This window comes from Rhinatrema bivittatum, chromosome 16 (genome assembly GCF_901001135.1).
Source record: "Rhinatrema bivittatum chromosome 16, aRhiBiv1.1, whole genome shotgun sequence".
NCBI classification, from domain to species: Eukaryota; Metazoa; Chordata; class Amphibia; order Gymnophiona; family Rhinatrematidae; genus Rhinatrema; species Rhinatrema bivittatum.
The window spans coordinates 11045176-11055861 of record NC_042630.1 but is presented as its reverse complement, the minus strand read 5'-3'; the positions used below and the strand labels follow the sequence as shown (position 1 = coordinate 11055861).

Sequence of the window (10686 nt, the reverse complement as noted above, 5' to 3'; positions counted from 1 at the left end):
TGAATTGCTGGGGAGTTTGTTTCTTCTTGCCCCGCAGTGGTTTCGTGATCCCTGGCTGTCCTGGTCATCTGATATCATCAACCCAGGATGCCAGGAGGGGCCTACATGATCCAACCTGCAGCAGAAAGTGGACCAAGACTGTGGAGGAGACATTCAGCTGTCCTACCCGCCTGGAGAACCCTGAACTGCAGAAGAGTTACTTTCTTCTTGCCCCGTGGTGGTGTCTTGATCCCTGGCTGTCCCGGGCATCTGATATCATCCATTCAGGATGCCAGGAGGAGTCTACAAGGTCTGACCTGAAGCAGCGTGCAGTCGCTGCCGGTGCCAAAGCCACACGGGCCAAAGAGGCACGCGGCTTGAGGAGCTCATTGATGTCTCTTCATTGTTTGCTTAAGAAGATCTTGGGAAGTAAGTCTCTCTCCTTGGAATTTTCTTGCTTGCTACTCTCCTCTTGGTTAGATGGGAAGAAGAGAAAGGGAACTATTTGCTTTCCCCCTCCAAACCCCTCACCTTTGTCTCACTCAACCATAGAGGGGGGTTATGTGAGCATTGAGCTCTAGTACTCCTTCAGGGCTGATTCAGCTTGGCAAGGTTTCCCATTCTGCTTTCTCTGGGAATTCCATCTCCCTAAGCCTTGCTTTTCACTTGCCACCTGCTTTGGATTCTGTGGTTTCAGCAGGTTCTCAAGAAATTTCATTGCAGCCTCAAGGTGCTTTGAATGTTCATCCTGTGGTGGGGAAACCTGCTTTGATTGAGACTCAAGATCTTGATAGGAACACCAATGAGCCTTTAATGATCCCAGCAATGTTACATCAGCCAATTTTACTGAGAGGCCAGCACAAATTGCATTGGAGACACTTTGGACTGCTATTAAGGGACTGGAACAATCTTTAAGGTCCAAATTTGAAAATGTGATTACAGTTGTTAGGCAAATTCAAAAGCTGGTTGTGGAGCTTGATCAAGTAATCAAGAGAATGTATTTTTGTTATAGAAAAACAGTCCTTGGGGAAATGCAATGTGGCTTTGATTAAGGGTCTGGAATTTATTCAACGAAGATTAGAAGCTTTAGAAAATTGTTCCAGGAAATTAAATTTGAGAATACTTAATTTTCCTAAATCTATTAGTGTTTCCCCAATTGAATTGCTTAGGAAATTCTATGTGGAGGTTCTTAAAATACCTCAGGCTTCAGTTCCACCGATTACTAAGGCCTTTTATCTATCTTCTAGACAGACTGCCTAGTAGTCTCCCCTTACAACCTAAAGTCTTAGATAACTTAACAAGCTATGCTTCAAGACTCCCAGATTGAAATGCAAGGTTCTGCTACTTTGCTTGCGGCATATGCTATGGAGCTTGATCGTATATGAACCATGAAAATGTTTTCTGTGCTCCTGATTAAAGTTTTCTTGGCCAACAACTGACATTATTTCCTGATGTTGCTAAGGTGACCCAACTGAGATGGAAAGCTTTTTGATTAAAAAGTGATGTGTAATTGATACAGGTATATCATTTCTTCTTCAATTTCCCTGTAAATGAAGTATTAAATTAGGTTCAATTAGAAACCTTTTCTTTGATCCTGACCAGTTAGAAGAATTTTTACAGAATACAGAAATACCCTTGTTTGTACCCTCTTAGCTTAGTATGTCCATTGGCTTTATGATGCAGTGGATTATATTAATTATTATATGAGCTTACTTTTTCTTTTATTTGTTATAATGAATTCAGTCCCCTAATTGAGATGTTATATGAATGACAAACTTTGAATTGTAATTTTCTTTATTACCTTAAGGAATGTATCCTTTTGTTTTGGTTGTTCAATAAATTGTAAATGTCAGTTTGACTTATAATTTGAAAAACTGGAAAATAAAGAGTTTAAAAAATTACCCTTCAAAAGATTTTTCTATTGCATATATGATGGTCTGTCTTCCAATAATAATTTGAGGAAACACATAACATACTGCAAGTTGCCTCTACATGACGGTTCAGACCCAACATCTATTTGGAAAAAATGGATGAGACCTGAGAAAGGATCTCTGAGCAGAGCTGGAATTCAGGAAGAAATGCTGCCATTTGTTAGTCTGAACAACTTTAATAGAAACCTCTAATTCACATTTGCTTTACTTTGCTATGAAAATCAGACACTGATTTCTTAACAGAAAAATTCAAACACGCTGGTGGATTAAGAATCTCTGGGTCAGTAGGGAGACAGTCATCATGCAATGGTTACATCTAGTGGCTCGAGTTCATGTTATTTATTTATTTATTTATTTATTTAAACCTTTTCTATACCGACATTCAAGTGAATATCACATCGGTTTACACAGAACTGGGGAAACCATTAACTAAAGAAATGCGAAGTTACATAAAACGTAAGGGAACTGAACTAGGAGAGAAGGCTAGAATAGCAGAGTCAGAGGAGTAGAGAAAGGCTTCACAATTAGGGGATAAAGGGGAGGCATCAACGTGGAGGTTGAAATCTCCGAGGATGATGGATGGATAGTCAAAGTCCAGATTCTCAGCTAAGAATTCAATGAGGGGTGAGGGATTATTTTCAAGGAGGCCGGGGGGAAGGGGGGGGAATAGGTGAGGCAAACTTGCAATGAGGGTAATTTAAAGGGTCCGATTTTGAATTTCTGAGAGATTAGTCCAAGTTCCTTTTTGGAGGCAAGGAGAAGACCTCCGCCTCTGTTTTTTGAGTCTGGGTAGTGAGATAATGTCATAGGATTGTGTGGGAAGTTGGTTCAGTTGGTTCAGTATCATAGGATTGTGTGGGATGTTGGTTCAGTGTTAACTGAGTTAAGGAAGGTCCCCCAGTTCATATCCCTGCCACTTAGAAATGTTGTTATGATGGTTGGGCTGAGTTGAAAGGATATGAATAAAACAGGGGGATAACCCTATGGAATTTTAAATGATGGCTCATTTCAGCAAAGCCTAACAGAGGCAGATTTCAGAAGTCCAAAAAAAGCAGGAGAAAACCACCAATTTAAATGAAAAACAATCATCTAAAGAAGACACCTGTGTGATCTCAAAAGCTTATAACATCTTTGGATAATTCTTTCGCTGGTCGAAGAGAAACTATCACAACCTGAAAGACAATTTCTCCAACATTTTTTTCCTTATGGCCCCTTTCACTTCTTTGCTCCTCAGGCTGTAGATCATTGGATTTAACATAGGATTAACAAAGCAATAAATAAAGGCAACACTTCTCTCATTTGCAGAGTCTGTGCTTTGCTGAAAATAAGCAAGCATGGTAGTCCCAAAGAATAAGGTAACTACAGCAAGGTGAGAGGAGCAGGTTGAGAATGCCTTGCTTCTCCCATCTTGGGAATGCATCCTCAGCACGGTGGTGATAATGTAAATATAAGAAGACAGAATGACCGCAAAGGGTATGAGAAGGAAAATTACGGATGCAACCAACCTGATTATGTCATTGATATAAATGTCTGTACATGACAACCTCAATACAGGTAGACCATCACAGAAGAAGTGATGGATTAGCTTAGACCTGCAGTAAGGTAAACTTAATATGAAAGTTATCTGTCCAAACTGCAACACAACACTCATAATCCAGGAACCCACTGCCATATGAACACATCTTTTGTTGCTCATGAGAATGGAGTAACGCAAGGGGTTACATATTGCAACATAGCGGTCATAGGCCATGATACCAAGAAGTACACATTCCTCACTGCCAAAAAAATAGAAAAAATACATTTGAAAGGCACAAGCAAAGAATGAGATGCTTCTATCCTCAGCCAAGAGGACCACTAGTGTTCTGGGGGCTGTAACTGATGTAAAACAGATCTCCAGGAAGGACAAATTCCTGAGAAAGAAGTACATGGGTGTGTGGAGAGTGGAATCCAATGTGAGGACAGTAAAGACGAGCAGGTTTCCCATCACTGCAAGGGTGTAGATGAGAAGCAACAGCACAAAAAGGAATCGCTGAATCTGCAAAGAGAAATCCGAGAATCCCAAAAGGATAAATCCACTTATTGCATGGGTCTGATTTTCCTGTGCCATTTCTTCACATTTTAATCTGAAATGGACATAGAGTATACAGTCTATGTATTTATTTCATATAATTTTTTTTTATTTTAGTCAGTCATGCTAGTCGGGTTACAATCAACATTAAAACATTAACAAAGATAACGACTTAAAATAACTTTTCAAAAAATAAAATTGTTTAAAAAATTTTTTTAATACTAGCCAGCTATCACAAAAGCTTCCCGAAATAGAAGCGCTTTAAGTTATTTCCTAAATACTTTACCATCAGGAATATTCCAAATCTCTAAAGGACAACTCTTTCATAATGTGGGCCCTATGACAGAGTGGACAAGTTTCCTTGTCTTCTGAGCATGAACAACCTTAAACACTGGTATCTCCAATAAACAATTATTACTGGAATGTAAGACTCTTATCAGAACACATAAAAGGAATCATTCTGATAAATAACATGGTGCATTATTTTGCAAACAATAGAATAAACTCCTTATATTTTATACGCTGTTCCAGTGGCAATCAAAGCAATTGGCATAAAAGTGGAGTAACGTGATCTCTAGAGGAGTTTTAAAAACTGGCCAGATACTCGTGTACTTGCCGCTGCGAACATAAATGTAAAACAGGGGCGGGATGTGGGCATGGTCTAGGAGGGTCATGGGCATTCCTGGATTCAAGCTTAAAATTTGCGTGTAAATACGCACACTGGCGCATGCCAGGGTCCTCTGCCGCGTAACGTTACTTCTGCTATGGATGACGTGTAAGTTGTAAAACAAAAAATCCTAGGTAGATCATTGGGAGTTTAAAGGTCGGGGCTAACAGGGGAGAAGGGAGGCTATTAAACAAGGAGGATTTGGAAATTCTGTCTCTTACCTACCTGAACTGAAAATGAACTGTGAAAGCTGGCAATGGCATTGGCACACGTGTCTTTTAAAATCCCCCCCCCCCCCACCTATGTGGTAGAAGCTGCATTTGTGTGCATAGGCGCACATCCACTTAAAATGTGTGCTCTTAAAATGCAGCTAGGCTGCGTTACAACATGTAAACACATAAGTGCGCATGTTACAAAATGGCCGCATCCCTGGGCATGGGCCGACAAATGCGTGCACATGTTGAAAGTTATCGTCTTCATTTTTATTTCTATGTGGAAAATATACAAATAAGCAAAATAAACATTAAACAAGCGGAACCTGAAGGAAAACCCCAAAAATGAAAATGACCCTGTATATGTTCCCCAATGAAATTTCAACAGGAATTATCTTCTCTCTCTCTCTCTCTCTCTCTCTCTCTCTCTCTCTCTCTCTCTCTCTCTATATATATATATATATATATATATATATATATATATATATAAAATGTGCTTGGAATGTGCATGGAATGAAGGGTGCACCCGCACACCCCTTCTATCAGTACCCGCAGAATGGAGAACCTTCCTTTCCCTGACCAGCATCAGAAACTGTGGCACAATGCACTGTCTTGCCTTTACTGACAGGCTGAGCTGGAAGGGGTGACCCCACTCAAGAAATGCAGTGCCTGCGGAGAACTGTTCTGATGCCTTTGTCTGTGCCCCTTGACAGATATCTTCTGTCTGTGTCAGCACAGAATGAAAGGGTGTGCATGCCTGCTCCTATTTGTTCAAGATCTCCGAGGAAACTCATTCACTCTCCCGCGTTCACCAACTTGCTGCCAGTTGTGGTACACAAAAATAGCACAATTAACATGATCTGGCTCCAGTATGTTCTTGGACACATTACTGTATGTCCTGACACTTTCGTGTGCCTCCTTCCTCTCCAAACATATTCCTCGGTCCATTGGCCTCCTCATACATGCAAAACCTATCATTCTAAGGATGCTTGTCACCTATTTTGCCACTATCTCATTCCTCACATGCAAACACATTGACATGTTGACTACAGACTCATCCCTTTTTTCACTCAACGCACAATTGTTTTCACTCAACGCACAATTAAACTCTGGAATTTGTTGCCAGAGGATGTGGTTAAGGCAGTTAGTATAGCTGTGTTTAAAAAAGGATTGGATAATTTTTATTTTATTTTTATTTAACATTTTTATACACCGACATTCATTAATAACATCACATTGGTTACCAGTAAACAAAAAATGCAGCCACAGATGCTTTACAGTAGAATAGTAGATAAGATCTTGGCGGAGAAGTCCATTACCTGCTATTAATCAAGTTGACTTAGAAAATAGCCACTGCTATTACTAGCAACAGTAACATGGAATAGACTTAGTTTTTGGGTACTTGCCAGGTTCTTATGGCCTGGATTGGCTACTGTTGGAAACAGGATGCTGGGCTTGATGGACCCTTGGTCTGACCCAGTATGACATGTTCTTATGTTCTCCTTACACAAACAACCCTCTAAACTTCGCCTGTTTCACATCCACTCACACACAGACATTCTAACATCCAGGCTCAACAATTCTCCTATCCCCCTCCACATATTCAGCCTCTCCATTTGTTCTCCCCAACAAAACACACACACACACACACACACACATACATATTCCATTCTCCTTCCTCCACTCTATTCACATACACTCCACACTCATCCTCTCCACACACAAGCCCCCACACACTCACTCATTACTCCTTCTGCCAAACCTCCATACACAAGCACATAAGATGATGACTCTACTTACAGACACACACTTCAAGCTTCTCCTCCCTACTCTCCTGATATACTCCATACACCTCCTCTTACAATTGTATACACACACACACAAACACATAAATGTTTGCACTCGCACATCCATCCACAATCCTCACCTTCACACACATACCTACATGCACACACATACACACACACATATTAGAGACACACACACACACACACACACACAGATTAGAGACGACTGAGAAAGGCAGGCAAAAAATTCAGGTGGCTACATCTGAAATGGAATCCAGGTTGCGATGGTCTAACCAATTCTAAATTCATGAAGCATTAGATAGGATTATAGAGTCTCTTGAAACTGTAAAAGCTACAGCAGACCTGGTCCCTCCTGTTCACTCACCCTTGCCCAATAAATTTCTTTTTTATTCTTATTTCATTAATCTATAGATCAGCGGATTCCTCTTTTCTTTTCCTTCTACCTTAAGCGTCTCTTCCCATGGATTTCCTGTTATTTCCATCCCATAATTTCCAAACTGGGAACCTTTGGATGTTCCCAATACCGCAATGGGAGCATCCAAAGTTAGTTTGAATCTCAGCCTTATTTTAATTAAGATAACTCTAGGCAATTTTATGACATTTTTTTTAAGGTGCTTGCTTCTTTTGTTATTCCCCAATTACAACTTGAAGAAGGGACATGCGTGATAGTGATAGCTCATGTCCTGCATCATCTTTTGTGAAAATCTACAGAATGTTGATGGTCTTCCAATTAAACGCATCACATTCTGTAAAGAATCTGATCAAACAGTGAAAAATAAGGGGAATATGTATTTTGTACCTGTGTTAGAATGGCTTCTACAGATTTTCTTCATTGTCTTCTTTGGCACCTTCTCAAAGAAAAAAACCCTTGTGGTCGCACAGTTTCATGTACCACACCGCCTTTATTCTTTATCCCACAAAAGGCATCACGAGCTACCAAGACTCCTCCTGTTAATGCAAAACCGGGTAACACAAACATTTTGCTTTTTATCTACAAATAACTGCATATTTGCAGCACTGCTATTCATCTGTCCCTGCACGCAGGGAATTCATAACGGATAATTACCAACATTCTAATTAATCTTTCATGCTTCATTGCCCCTGGACATTAATTATAGGAAAGAATTTGTTTTTAATAATTTTTATTGAGAAAATTTGCCTTCACAGATTCTGAGTCAATAAAATAAAGAGGCTGGGTTTCAAACAGTTTAGGCTTCTAACTTTTGGAATTAGGCTCATAAATTGGCCTTTTGAAAATTTATTTGGGCTAAATGACAAAATTTAGGCTCCTAGTTTTTCTAAGCACATACATTTAGGGTCCTAGAAACTCAGGGGCTATGGGGTCAGAGTTAAGATGGGAAAACACAGTTAAGGGCTTAGCACTGATTTTCAGCACTAGCCACCTAAGGGGGTCATTTTCAAAAGCGATCGCATGCGAAAAGGGACTTTTCGTGTGCGATCACTAAATGGGGGCAGAGTCGGGGTGGAGTCAGCCCCAGAAGAGGAGGAGTCGGGACGGCACCGGGGCCGACGCTGCAGTGACATCGCTGGTGACAAAAGATAAGGACCCTTATCGCCGCTAGTTTCGCGCCGAATAACTACACCTTTTAAAGGTGTAGTTATTCGGTGCAAAAGCCGGCAGCCAGCGCACCACAGTGGTGCGATGGCTGCCGGCTTTCACAGGCCTGCCCCCTCCCCCCCCATTCCCCGTTACCGCCGTATTTTCTAAGGTCTGCGACCTTAGAAAATCCAGGCCTAAGTTAGGCTCCTAAGTCTAGGAAAATGAACAGCAGGCCTATTTTTAGGCTCCTACATTTTAGGGTCCCTAAATTTTAGATCAATACTCGGGCTACCAAATTTGGCTGCTAACTTGTGCCTAATTTAGGGAGCTAAAATTAGGGCCCTAAATGTAGGCGCTCAGCTTTTTTTTGAGTATTGGCCTCACAGTTAAAATACATGTGGCACAGTTATTGCATGCTGTCTTTCACATTACTCACCTGTTGCGGAGACAGGTGCATATGTTTAAAACCATATCGCCTCTGTGTCTTTAAAGATCTTCGTAGAGTTGTGGATGGAGATAGAATGGAGCATGCATGAGGTGGTAAGTAACCCAGGGAGAATCTGACTGCCCCTAACAGAAGGGCGCCAGCAAATAACCATTCCCCCTTCCATGACCACCCTGTCATGGAGGTTCCATAACGGCATGAACACACAATCTGTTAATGACTCACAATTCAGAAAAATGAGCCTCCACTCAAACAAAACAATTGGTAAGCTCATAGAAGATTTTGAAACTTTTAGTGTAGTTCAGTCTCAAGTCTCTGAATGCCTACAGTAATGTTTGGCCATATTTACAATATTAATGATAGCAAAGACCGCTTTTCTCTGTCAGCTTATTGCCTGGAAATACTTTTTCTTGTACAAATAAAGGCAAATTTATTTTTTAAGTGCTCAGGTGTGTGTGTGTGTGTGTGTGAGTGAGTGTTTTCTCTATCTCCTTCTTTCTCATTCTCTCCCTTTCCAAGTACGTCCTGTCCTACTGGTGAGCTGTAAATTATTTCTTTGTACATATTTGAGGGGTTTGGGCTGGGCTGGGCTGACTGCTTAGTCAGGTCCCCCAAGGGGTTTGCTTTTTCATTAGCCAGAGTATGGTCTGGGTTTCTCATAAACACTGAAATAGTGCTGATCAGGATGAAGCCTCTAAATGTCTGCAGCACTTAGTGGGTCATACCAACCACAACAGGGATAGCAATGATCCCAAAAATCATGCCAATACCCTGGGTTCTGTCCCTTTCCCCCAAAAGTATGAAACCTTTTTGCCTTGTATGTTGTGAACTGTGGAACAAGGATTGAAGAACCTCTCTAATATGCAAATGTTTTGTCTGAGAGGACATATTTGTGGTATGGCTATGGATATACAGTATTTACAAGAATTTGGTTTAAAGTATGTATTAGCTGCATTTTGTTTTAGCAAATAAAAGTGTGGTCAAATGTATTCATCCCCAAAAGCCTTATGGTAAAATTGTAAAGTGTCGTTGTACAGCCTCTGTTTTTTTCAGTTATTTGAAGCCTCTCAATAGTAAATTAACACCAATTTGAGTTGAGCCATGAACAAGGACTTGCTACAAAGCATGGAGAGCCATCATTGGTAGGTGAGGCTGTTAAGATGTGGGATTGTGCCATCACTTTTGGCAAGGTGGCAGTAACAGCTAAAGGCTAGATTACCAAAGAGCATGCAAGAACAAATAAATAATCATTACAGGCTGAAATTTACCTTATATAGAAATAAGCAAATCGTTTACAGAAAAAGTTGACAGATTATGTAGGCAAAATGTAAGCTTATATATTGGTATTCGTTATAGGAATTAAATCTAAATTACTGGAATTTAATGCATATTAAAATAGAGTTGCAAATGCTGGCTCCTGATTGGTTAAAGGCTTATTATCAATATCTCTGGATCATTTATATTGTGTGAATTTCATTTGCAACACAGATATTTTAGGTTGGGTACTGGGACTATTTTCCATGGCAATGTCCTGAAACTGAATCATCCTTTCTTGCCCTTAAGCAGGCCTTGTCTATTGCCCTTGTACTGGGCCTTCCTGATTACTTACTTCCTTTCTCATTAGATTGCCATGAATTGGGTGGGATGTCTTCAGCGGTCCTCATATAGATCTATGGGGACCATCAAAGACCTGTGCCCTACGTTTTTCCACCTTCTTGATCCTGTGATGCAGGTCTTGCTTACCTGTCTGAAAGCTGTCACGACTGTGGTAGATCTTGTTCAGCTCTCACAAACATTTGTTCTGGATCACCTTCTCAGACTGTTTCACATGCTGTTTCCACTCTCCTGACTCATTCCAAGGCTCAGTTGTTTTCTCAGGCCCAGCTAACCCAATATGTTACTGCACTCCTCCTCTGAATCCAGCCTCTTTATTGCCCCTTCCAGTGGATGGGGAGCCACATAACTGTGAAGCAGCTGTTCATGTTGATGTCTGGTTCTGTCTTGATTTGCAGAAT

At 40.7% G+C, this 10686-nt stretch overlaps 1 protein-coding gene across 1 annotated transcript; it reads right to left on the bottom strand.

Moving 5' to 3' along the window:
- Positions 1–3075: 3075 nt before the first annotated feature.
- LOC115077245 (olfactory receptor 10A7-like) lies at positions 3076–4017 on the bottom strand. The gene has a single exon (XM_029579529.1). The coding sequence runs from the start codon at positions 4015–4017 to the stop codon at positions 3076–3078; it is 942 nt and encodes a 313-aa protein (XP_029435389.1).
- Between the last annotated feature and the right edge of the window lie 6669 nt (positions 4018–10686).